Source organism: Spermophilus citellus, assembly GCF_964194105.1.
Source record: "Spermophilus citellus genome assembly, chromosome: 9".
Taxonomy (NCBI): domain Eukaryota; kingdom Metazoa; phylum Chordata; class Mammalia; order Rodentia; family Sciuridae; genus Spermophilus; species Spermophilus citellus.
The window spans coordinates 116,632,878-116,645,172 of record NC_138191.1 but is presented as its reverse complement, the minus strand read 5'-3'; the positions used below and the strand labels follow the sequence as shown (position 1 = coordinate 116,645,172).

The 12,295-nt window shown below is 43.6% G+C and overlaps 1 protein-coding gene across 1 annotated transcript in view; it reads right to left on the bottom strand.

Moving 5' to 3' along the window:
• The window catches only part of SPOCD1 (SPOC domain containing 1), a 64,907-nt gene that overhangs the window by 19,498 nt on the left and 33,114 nt on the right, over positions 1–12,295 (bottom strand). The window contains exons 2-3 of the mRNA XM_081306917.1: positions 4,655–4,961; positions 2,789–4,127 (exon numbers count right to left, since the gene is read on the bottom strand). Coding sequence (XP_081163043.1) covers positions 2,789–4,090 — 1,302 coding nt within the window. The 5' untranslated portion in view covers positions 4,091–4,127; positions 4,655–4,961. The remainder of the gene's footprint in view (positions 1–2,788; positions 4,128–4,654; positions 4,962–12,295) is intronic.

The window sequence follows — 12,295 nt, the reverse complement described above, 5'->3', positions numbered from 1 at the left end:
CTGACAGAGCTGCCCTTCCCATGTCCCCTCCTATCCCCTGTGGGGCTCAACATAGACAAAATAACGGCTTCCAGATCCCTCCTATCCCTCCTCCAAGAGTCTCTATTTTCTGCCAGTTGAAGACAACATGGGCCACCTCTCTTGCAGCTCTGGGCCCACGGGCTGCTCCCCATTTCACAGAGGATGCAACTATGATTGAGAAAGAGACATCTCTTGTCTGAGGTCACCCTGTCCTAAGAGGCAGAGCCTGACCTTGAACCCATCTGTCTGTCCCTGCCTCCAGCCAGGCAGCCTCCAGGAGAAGGAGCTGGGGCCCTAAAAGGGGGCTCCAGACCAGCTGGGCACTGAGCCCACCCCTGCCCACACCCCATTAGCCCTGTCCTTCACCACCCGCCCGTCCCTGTCACAGCCCAGCCTCATTCTTCTCCTGCAGCTGGCACCGGTCACCATGGCAACGGGATGTTTGGGAAGCTGTGGGATGATGGGCTGTACCGCAGAGTCAAGGATGGGGCCTGGGGAAGGGAGCAGCCGTGGGCTGTTTCCAGTGGAGCGAGGCAGGAACCTGGCTCTACTGCCACGCCTCAACAAGCCCCACCCCCCAAAATGCCGCAGACCCAGGAATCCCAAGTCTGGACATCTGGTCCAGATAAATCATCTGGAGTGGGGAGGAGCCAGGTGTACCGGGATGTCCACCCCAGCATCACTTACAACAGGACAAAACCGCACCTGTCAACCACAGGTAACCTTTTAAGCATTTTTCTTGTACCCAGCGCTGTGTTAAAAGCCAAACATGCGTCATCTCGTGTACTCCTCGCCACCACCCCACGGGGTAAGTGCTTTTAATAGCCACGTTTTGCAGATGAGGAGATTGGGCTCAGAAAGGTGAAGGCACTGGCCTAGGTCACTGGATAGACAAAGCCAGGACGGAATGCCAGCCCCTTGCCTGCTCCGCCACAGCGGCTGGAAATGAGAAAAGGAAGTCCCAGCCCAGCCCCTCATCCTGACAGCGCCTGGGACTGTGACAAAGCTGTCTAAGACAGCTATGACGCAGGGTTCAGGAAAAGCAAAACAAATTCAGCAGAACAACGTGTACCAACTTGGAAAGAGCTTCATCTACCATGGAGCCTACAAAGCCAAGTTCAAGCCCCAGAACAACACAGAGGGCAGAGCCCGAGCCCACTCAGGTGAAAAGGTAGAGATGTTCACATCTGCACAGACGTTCCCAGGAAAGACACTGGAAGGGCACAGGGTGTGACAGGCATTATCCCTGGATGATGGGCAATGAGCCCAGGAGGCATTCACAATAAATAAATAAAATTATAAAATGTGATAAATATGATCACAATTCCAGGTAAAGAAAAGAAATCTATGCACAGGGAAAAGATCGATACCCAAAATGCCTTCAGGAGTTGGTGCTGAACGTTGGCATTATGGGTGACTTTTATTTCTTCTTTATTTTCTATAATGAACACACATCACTTTGAAAATTAAAGATAAATGTTTTGAAGTGATGCTTACAAAGATGATATGAAGACATTCTAATGTAACCATGGTACAAATAGCAATAAACAAACAGGCAGCTCATTGGTTCCTATCCCAGGGCTACGACTTGGCTCTCCGGCCTTGACTAGGCTGTCATTTTACCCCTTGAAGCCTCAGCATCCGCATCAGTGAAATGGGTAGAAGTCAATAGCATCTACCCTGAGGGACTGTTAAAAGATTGAAGATGAAGTGCTTAGCACAGTACCCCACACATGCTAGCCCACCTAGATGTGAGGACTACTGTGCTATGACGTGGAAGATTCATGAGCAGCAAGCTCTCAAGACAGCCTGATTTGTGCCCTGGCTGTCACTGACCAGCTGGGTGGCCTTGAATCTGTTACCTTATCTCTCTGGGTTTCACAGGAAGATTATATCAAAAACATCTAGTGTGTTAATATGCAAGTACAATAACTGTGGAAACTTCAACTGTGTGGGAAATAGTCACTAAAAAATACCTTCCATTTTTGGTGTACATACATGTTAGCTGTGAATTACTATTAAAATTACTGTAAACTACAGAAAGGGAAGCAATGATTTTAGGGATAGACAAAGCCAGGACGGAATACTGACTCCACAGCTGTGTGAGCCTGGACAATTTTGTTAACCTCTCTGAGCCTCAGTGTCTCCATCCAGTCATATAAACCTAATGCCTGTCTTCTAGGGCTACTGTCCACACTAAGGAAAAGCAAATGTTAACATGAATTACATTGTTTACCTTGTACCTTATGCTGTGCTAGGTGAGTTATTTTACCTCATAAAATCTCATTTAATCCCGCAAAGAACTCTATTAAGCTGGTGTTAGTATTTCCTTTTTACAGATGGAGGAACTTAGATTAAAAAAAATATCACAAGGTCACTCATCTAGGAAAGGTCGGAGGCAAGATTTGAACCCAGGACTTCTTGGCTCCAGATGATTAGGACCCTTCCAAGAATTCAGTAGGGTAATTCATTTCCTCTTTTCTGACTCTGGCAGGCCTCAGCTTACATAAGAGTGAGAGAGAATGTTCATTAGGACTCCATCTAGGGGCTGGGGTTGTGGCTCAGTGGTAGAGCACTTGCCTAGCATGTGTGAGGCACTGGGTTCAAGTCTCAGCACTTCATATAAATAAATAAATAAATGTCCATCAATATCTAAAAAATTGAAAAAAAAGAGTCCATCTAGCTTCGCCCTATTGGATTCTACCGCCAAGCATCGTGTGAAGAGGTGGCCTGGCCCTTCCTATTCAAATTCTTAGATTCAACTTACCAGTCTGGGGCAGCCTCCTGGGCTGGCTTCCTCTGGCTCATCCTGGCAGGGGTGGTCTGAGCGTGTATCTGTGTTGTGCTCCTGGGCACCGAATGCGGGACCTCTCCTTAGCCTTCTCTGCCCCTTGAGGGGGCCTATGTCAGCCTTGCTGGTGGCGGACTCCAGGGAGGAGCTGAAGATGTCCAGGCTCTCTGGGGAGCTGGAACAGGCACTGGCAGGGGTAGCAAGTTCCCACCCTAGCCTCTCCCCGGGTGCTGGCTGGGCCTTGGCCTCCAGCTCCTCCTGGTTCTCAGTGCCAGCCCCCAGCAGGTGCTCTGCTTCCTGCTGCTCTGTGGAAGTCCCCCCTGGCACTTCCAGACACAGCACAGGGTTCAGCAGAAGGTCCTGTGCAGTGGGCCTGAGGGACTCTTCTCCAAAGGGCTCTGGGAACCCAACAGAGCCGTGGGGGCTGCCTGGCTGGACCTGGTACCCAGCAGCAGGCAAGTGTCCATACTTCTCTGCCCCTGAGGCCTGCGCAGCCCAACTTCCAACTGGATCTCCAGGCCCAGCGTCCTTGGGAGAGGGAGGCCTGCAGGGGCCCCCCAAGGACTCCAGGTCAGCACCTTGGGGGGAGCCTCCCACAGATGGGCTGTCCCCACCAGGGCTCTGATCAAGCCACAAGAAGCCATCAGCCCCTTTCCTACCTTTGGAAAAGGCCCTACATTTCCTGCTTTTTCTTCGTGACCTCATAGGGCCTGGTGAGGATGGAAGGCCCCTTCCAGGGGGCGCCTCTTTGTTGAGTGTGGGGTTTCTCCCATCACACCCTGGAGAGCCCGTGTCTTCATCTCCCACCTCCCTGGGCCTGGGGCTGCTGGCCCCTTCCACTCCTGTCAGCCTCTCTCTGCCCACCTGTGCTCTCTTCGGGAGACCTGGTGACGTGCTACAGAGGCATCTGGGATGTAAGATGTCATGCAGGGAAACCTGGAGCCTCTTGGGGGGCTGAGCACTCCCCTGAGCAGGCACTGGGGGCAGCTGCACGTGGAGCCTGGGGCCAGGCCTGGAATCTTGGCCCTGCTCCAAAGCTGGCAGCTCCAAAACCTCCAAGCTTGCCTCAGAAGCACTTCCAGCCTGGGAGCTGGCACCTGGATGGGACCCCTCCATGAGGCCCCTCTTCCTGCTCCAAGCCCAAACCTGGGCCTCTGATTTTAGGTCTGGCATGGGGATGGTTCCTGCCATGTCCTTCTGGAAGTCCCCACATCTGTGTTGGGGATGGAGAACAGGATCCTCTGCACTGGAGCCCTCTGCATCCCCCACCTGTGACATGTCTGTTCACCTGGCAGGGCCAAAGGAAGACAAGGGCCTGTGTGGAGACAGAGAAGGGAGACCACCTCAGGGGACCAGGCCTATGGGAACCTGGTTGGTAGCCTCCTTTCCAGGTCCGGCCCACTCCAAGGTCTGGAGGGGAACCCTCCAGGGATCAAGCACTCCAGCTGGACTTGGTGCTCTGGGTGTGTGTGGGGGGGGGGGGGGGGGCTGCCTCCCACGGGAGCTGCTACAGCAGCCGTGGACTCGCCCTCTCTGGGAGCTTACACTTCTGTTTAAGCGGGAGATAGTAATATCCATTGCTACTAATGGCTCATATGCACTATTTCATTTCGCCCTGGCAGATTCCTAAGGAAGCCAAGAGCCGGCATTCTCTCCCAAACCAAACGCCCAGCTCTAAATCACCCCACATGGCGCAGACAGAGCAGGGTTCATACCCATCACCCCTCCCCAGCGCTCCCTTCCGTCCCATTCTGATAGACCCCCAGCCAGTTTCCCAGGCCTGACCTGGACAGTCCCCCACCGTCCACTGAACCCTGGCCCAACAGGTCCAGCGGTTCTCACCTGTTCCCGCTCCTCCAGCTACACCCCCCAACCGGGGTCACGTGAAGTGGGAGAGCCCCGCCTTGCAGCAGGCTGGGGGCGGAGTCCTTGGTGAGGCACAAAAGACGGCTCTCCTGGGGGTGCTGGCGTTGCGGTCCCAGCAGAGGGCGCGCCCTCCCTCAGGAGGGCTTCCCGGAGGAGGTGCCAATCCTCCAGGGCAGGGTTGATGGGCGCATGCGCCAGGGGTACCAGTCGCTGAATGGCTTTACGCGCCTACTGAGTTTAAACCCGATCGTTTGGTGTTGACGGAGTGACAGTGCCTGAGCCCCTGGGGGAATATAAAAATCAGACCTAGATTTTTTTGCTTAATTATTTATTCTAATATTATTTCAAATATAATTTATGTAGCTAGCAATGTGCCCATTCAAGTCCAACCTTAGGGAACAAACTTTTTTTTAACCGTGGATATTGTTTTAGTTTGCTTGATTTCATAATTGTGAACGATATACTTATGCCTCTATTACTAAAATTATCCACTTTAACAGTATTTTTTGACTTTTTTTTTTTTTTTTTGGTACCAGGGATTGAACCCAGGGACGGTTAACCACTATCACATCACCAGCCCTTTTATTTTATTTTATTTTATTTTATTTTATTTTATTTTATTTTATTTTATTTTTGAGAGAAGGGAGACCACCTCATGGAGGGCCGGACCTGCCCGCCCTTAAATTGCTCAATGCCTCGGTAAATTGCTGACTGGCTTTGAACTTAAGATCCTCCTGCCTCAGCCTCCGCAGCCCCTAAGATTACACAGGCCTGTGACCCGCACTGGGTTAATATTTATTGACTTCTGATGTGGTGATTTAAGTAACTGCTCATTCCCCTTTCTCCTCCCAATTTTTAATTTTTAATATTTACATTTCTAGCTTTTCTATGGTTTCTGTTATCCCTGAGGATAATCCTAAGTGTCTGTTTCTTCTTTATATTCCATGTTTTGACTCTTGATATTCCCTCTCCACTTCTGCCACCTTCTATCAACTAAACCTTTACTTTTGCATCCCTGAGACTCATAACCTTTACATTCTATCTTGTAAAGATAATTCAATTTGCCATTATTCACCTATAGACTGATTCTTAACACTGAGAACCAAATGACGTTCCTCACATTAAATTATGGAAACACTTTCGCTATGGAACCAGGGGTCTGGTGGGCCTCAGTGAGGGGGCTGAACTCACTAGCACTGAATACCTTCGTGCCCCCGGGACCCTGAAATCTTCCAGGCCCATGGGATACTACACCACAGTTAGACTGAATGAATTTGATCAATACAGATGTATCTCAATCCAATGTCAAATAAAAACACTATGATGATAGTAATAAGGGAAACTGTGGGGTATATGGAAATTCTTCGTAGTTATCTTCACATTTTTTCTGTAAGTCCAAAAATCATTCTAGAATATGATTTTTTTTAAAAGAGAGAGTGAGAGAGAGAGGAGAGAGAGAGAATTTCAATATTTATTTTTCAGTTATCAGCGGACACAACATCTTTGTTTGTATGTGGTGCTGAGGATCGAACCCGGGCCCCACGCACACCTGGCGAGCGCGCTACCGCTTGAGCCACATCCCCAGCCCCTAGAAAATAAATTTTATTAAAAAAAATTATACGGTTGTCCATATTGAAATTTGTCATGATCTGACTCTCAGGGTCACAAATGAAGTGAGAATTGAGATTCATTATCACCAATAACCATAATTACTGCACTGAGGAAATAAGTGACAGGCAGGTGGCACACACCTGACATCCCAGCTGCTAGGGAGGCTGAAGCAAGATCAGGAGTTCAAAGCCAGCCTCAGCAACTTAGGCCCGAAGCAACACAGTGAGACCCTGTCTCTAAGAATTAAAATACAAAAAAAAAAAAAAAAAAGGTTTGGAGATGTGGTTCATTGGTTAAGCCCCTCTGGTACAAAAAATAATAATAAAATATATGGTTTTGCCTAGATTCTGGCCCAATGCCTTTCACTCTATTGTTAGTTGTTTGTTCCATTGACATATCATGACAACTATGCTGTATACCTGGTTCCCTTTAATACGTGAATTTACTTCTTAGTTATCTGTTCCATTAGTCAATTTGTCTGTTCCTGACCAATATACTATTGTTTTAATTCCATGGAATTGTGATATATCTTTAAATCTGGGGAGCAAGCTCTACCCACCCACCTGTATTGGTTCCTACTTTTCTTAATTGTCTTAACTATCTATCTACATGTGTTCTTCCATACGAACTGTAGAATCAACCATTTTACCAACTTCCCTGAATAATTCTATTGGGATTTCTATTCTAATTTCATTGAATTTACAGATTAGAGGCTTAATTCAAAATTTTTAATACTGTCTTCTCATCTATGAATAAGATATATTTCTGTCCATTCTTTCAGGTCTTCATTTTTATAAATTTTCTTCATCAAAATATTGCATGTTTTTATTCAGTTAGTCTGCACTTCATATTTATTGTTGCTTTGTTAATTGGTTTCAAGGTTGTTACCAATGTAAAGGAAGGCAATTTATTTTGTTGACCTTGCATCAAGAAATTTTCCTGAATTCTCTTATTAATTCTAGTAATTTGTCTACTGATCCTTTTTAAAGTGTGTGTATCTATATGGTCAGATGGTCTATAAATAATGACAATTCCATCTTGTGTTGTATCAGATTCCTATTATTCCTTCTCATTTATATCTTTTGGGTAGATTGCATCAATCCTTATAAGCCATATTTATTTTTCTTGTCTTATTGCATTGTTTAGAACTTTTGGTACAGTAATGAATAGCTGCATGGGAATCTTTGTCTTGTTCTTGACTTAAATGGAAGCAATTTTAAAGTTTCATAGATATTATTTTTTGCTATAAACTTTTTGGTAAATACACATTAGGTTAAGAAAGTTCCTTTCTCCTATTAAGTTATTGAATTTTTTCTCATTAATTGGTCTTGAATTTTATTGTATTTAATTATTATATTGTATTTAATTTTATTGTTTTAATGGTTCTTGAATTTTATGTTTCCTCATATCTTTTGATAGTTTTCTGCTTAAATTGATTAATATGATAACATACCTTGATAGAATTTTCTAATGTCAATTCATCATTGCATTCCTCATAGAACTCCTGCTTAAGTATGACATGTTGTTTTTTAAAATACTGCTACATTTAATTTGAAACATATAAGTCAGGATTTTGCATCTATATTTTTAAGAAAGATAAGCTGATATTATGATTTTCTTACCCAGCCTTTTCTAGTTTTACTATCAAGGTTGTAGTATCTTTATATGAATTAAGTAGATTTCCCACTTTTTCTGGTCTCTGGAACAGTGTGTATACAATACAGATTTTCTTTTCCTTGTTCTTGACTTAAATGGAAGCATTTTTCCTTGAAAATTTGGTGTGTATATTATGGTTTGGATATGAGATGCCCCCTGAAAGTTCATGTGTGAGATAAAGAAGGAATGTTCAGAAGTGAAATGACTCGATCATGAAAACTTAAACCTAATCAGTGGATTGATCTATTTGATTGATTAATAATTTGAAAGGATTGCTGTACTGGGTGGTAACTGTAGGCAGGTAGGGTGTCACTGGAGAACTTAGGTCACTGGGGGTGTGGCTTTGGGGGTTGATATTTTGTTCCAGGGTCCTCAATCATCCCCACACCCTCTCTCCCTCTCTCCCTCTCTCTGTTTCCTGGATGCCATGAGCTGAGCAGCTTCCACCATGATGTTCTGCACCATCTCAGGCCCAGAGCAATGGAGCTGGCCTACCATGAACTGAATCTCTGAAACCTTGAGCCCCAAATTAAACTTTTTCTCTTTTAAGTTGTCCCTTGTCAACTATTTCAGTCATAGCTATGAAAAGCTGACAAACAGGAGAAATTCACTGGAAAACAATTGGGTGCCTCTCAACTTATTAAATGACTTTTAGTTTTTTCAGTTCCACTTCTTTTTTTTAAACAATTTTTGTAATTAATACTTTTCTAAACTTTATCATTTTATTTAAGTTTTCAAATTTAATGGCATAGAGATAAATGATCTCACAATCCAAAAATATCTTCATTGTATCAGAGTTATTTTCCCCTAATTATTCCTAGTCCTGTCAATTCTTTCCTGCTCACTTTCTCTTTCTCTCTCTTGGTCAGTCTTTCTAGGGTTTTCTTTTTCAAAGAATTAGATTTTTTTTATCATTTGTTATCTCTGTTTTTTTATCGTTGTTGTATTTTCTATTTCATTATCTTCTGTTCTTACCTTTCTTATTTACTCTCTTCCACTTCCTTTGGTTTACTTTTATTTTTTTCATTCTTTCTTGACCTGAATCCTCACCTCATTTATAATATTTTTTTATTATTTTTAAATATAGGACCTCATTAAATTGCCCAGGCTGACTTTGAGCTTGTAACCCTCCTGCCTCAGCCTCCAGAGTCACTTCGTTGTAGGTGTGTGCCACCCAGCTTGTTTATAATTAATTCATTTAATGCTGTACATTTTTCCCTAAGTCTTTCTTGAGTTAGAGCCTATAAGACTTGAATAAGTAAAGGTGGAGTTCTTATTGTCACTCAATTGTAAATATTTTATAATTTCCACTATAATTTACTCTCTGATTCATGAATAATTTAGAAGTTTGTATTTAACTGTCAATTTTTTTAAAAAAATTTAAATTAAAAAGTTGAATTGCAGTCAGATAAAATGATCTATAAAACACTGATTCTTCTTGAGAATTCTTAAAATTTCCTCTCTGATCTGATACATTGTCACTGTTTGTTGTGATACATTGTCACTGTTTGTTGTGATACATTGTCACTGTTTGTTGTGTGCTTGAAAAATAAGTACATTATCAGCTTAATAGTGTAAGCTTTTATTGTCTCTCTATATTAACTCAAGTTTTTAAATCACGTTTTTCAATCTGTAGTCTATGGTAACTTAATGTAAAATGCAATCTCTGGTAACTTAAATCAATAAAAATCAGTGTATTTTTATGGAAAAGAAACTGCTCTAGGTATTTTAAGCAAAATGAGGTTTAATATAGGGCATTGTGTGTTCCTCAAATGCAAGAGTGGACTCCCTGTAGAGGTACATTGGGCTGAGCCCAAGAATATCACCACTGGAACCATGTTGACAAGTGTCCCTGTGGTGACAATACAAAGATCCAGATGTGAACACTGCATGCCCCCAACGTCCACAGCACTGGGGACAAACATTGAGGCTATAAACTCAGTGGCTGTAGATTGTGCTTGGAAGCAGCAGTGGCCTAAGGAAAAGGGCAGTGGTCAATGCCTCAAATCTGCCTTTCAGATCTTGTATTAAGAGGGGGAAGCTGCCCCCAGCTACAGGCCCCGTCATAAGGACGTCTGGAAAACAGCTTCCCCTCCCTCCCATCCTCCACTGTGCAGGAAGCACTCTGAGTTGTGGGACTGAATGCGGGCGGGAGTCAGTCCTCATTATTCTCTACAATATTTTAAATTATGTTTTAATCGACTGGATCGGTTTTCTCGGTGGCAAGTTTTTAACGCCTCACATCATTATTGTGAACTTGTCAATTTTTTCCTTTATGTCTCTAAGTTCCTGCTTTATATCTTTCCAAGCACCTTTTCTGAAGCATACAAATCCACCCGTCTCTGCATCTTTCTGGAGGATTGTAAACTTTCATGAGCCCAATGTTCCTCTCTCTTCCTCTTAATGTTCTTTTTTTTTTTTTTTATTGTTGGTTGTTCAAAACATTACATAGTTCTTAATATACCATATTTCACAGATTGATTCAAGTGGGTTATGAACTCCTATTTTTACCCCGTATACAGATTGCTGTGTCACATCAGTTACATTTCCATTGATTTACAAATTGCCTTTCTAGTGACTGATGTATTCTGCTGTCTATCCCATTCTCCACTATCCCCCCTCTCTTAATGTTCTTTTGATTTAATTTAGATTTTCTGATATTAATGTTGGTTTGCTTCTTCCTTTGGTCTGCATTTACCATGTTTAATTTTTCTGATGTTCAGTCTTGGTGGGTTATTTGGCTTTTCACTATGACTCTTACAAATGGCACATATGGTAGTTTGATGTTAGAAACCCAGTCAGAGCATCTCAGGCTCTCACCTGCGGTGTGTGTAACCTCCACGTATTATTGTGACTACTGATATATTTGTTCTTGTTTCTGATGTTGTTTTTCACACTTCTTATCACAAATTCCCTTCCTTTGTGGCCCCTTTTGCCTGCTAAGGATGTATCAATTTATACTTATCTCCTTTATTTTCTTGATCACATGGGAAATTATGTTTCTTCATTTCTAATTTTACACAGTTGCTCTACATATGTACTTAAATCTATATTTCTCCAAGAAAGTCTAAATTGTCATTTTTGTTCTTCTCCCAAGTAAGTCTATTTCTTTCAAACATTTCCATCCCCTTACCCCCGAAGGCACCACCTCCATTCCTTTGCTATTTTAGTTTCAGCTTTTTTCTTTCTTTCTTTTAACAGACATAAAAATTATTCTGAGCTGGATTCAGTGTCTCATGCTTGTGATCCCAACTCCTTGGGAGGCTGAGGCAGAAAGATCACAAGTCCAAGGCCAGTCTCAGCAACTTAGCAAGACCTTTTCTCAAAATAAAAAATAAAAAGGACTGGGGATGGGTCTCAGTGGTAGAGTATCCCTGAGTTCAATCCCCAATACTCCCAGGCCCCCCAAAAAACTGTGTGTGTGTGTGTGTGTGTGTGTGTATATATATATATATATATTTTTATAGTCAACACTTATTTCAGATTGTCACCAGGATTTACCTAGTATCTTCTTATATTAAACTCCTTCAGTGGTGTGCTGGGATATAGCTCAGATGGTAGAGTGCTTACCTTGCACGCACAAGGTCCTAGGTTCAATCCCCAGCACCACACACACACACACACACCAAAAAAAAAAAAAATCCTTCTGTGGAAAAGGCAAAACTAGAGATGGAGAGACTGTGTGGAAGGTTGCAGAAGTGACCCACGTATCAGATAGTTCCTTTTTAGTGGCATTTCCTACGGGTCAGGACGTTCTGTATATGTTCATTTATCGTTCACTCCACGCTCTAAGGTGGGCATCCTCGCTTGCTTTACAGGGAAGGAAAGCTGAGGCTCCTGGGATCAGGCTGCTGGGGAGAAGCAGGAGTGGTGACTAGTCTCAAGTCCAACTCCATCCAAAGCCCCTGCTCTGGACAGGAACTAGATGGGCCCTGCCTCATTGGCCACTTCAATTTCCCTGCCTAAGGTGGTGGCTGTCGTTTATCAAGTACGAAAACATATCCACAGGGGCAAGCAGAGAGGTAGGAAGAAAACAGTGGCAGAGCTACATGAAACCCAAGGAAAGAGTGTTTCCCCCTAATGGATGATTTCTTTTCCTTTTTTTTTTGGTACCAGAGATTGAACTCAGGGGCACTCAACCACTGAGCCACATCCCAGGCCTATTTTGTATTTTATTTAGAGACAGGGTCTCACTGAGTTGCTTAGTGCCTCGCTTTTGCTGAGGCTGGCTTTGAACTTGGGATATTCCTGTTTCAGTCTCCAAAGCCGCTGGGATTACAGACATGCGCCACTGCGCTGGGCCTAATATATGATTTTGAAATAATTTTAGGTTGACAGGAAAGTTGCAAA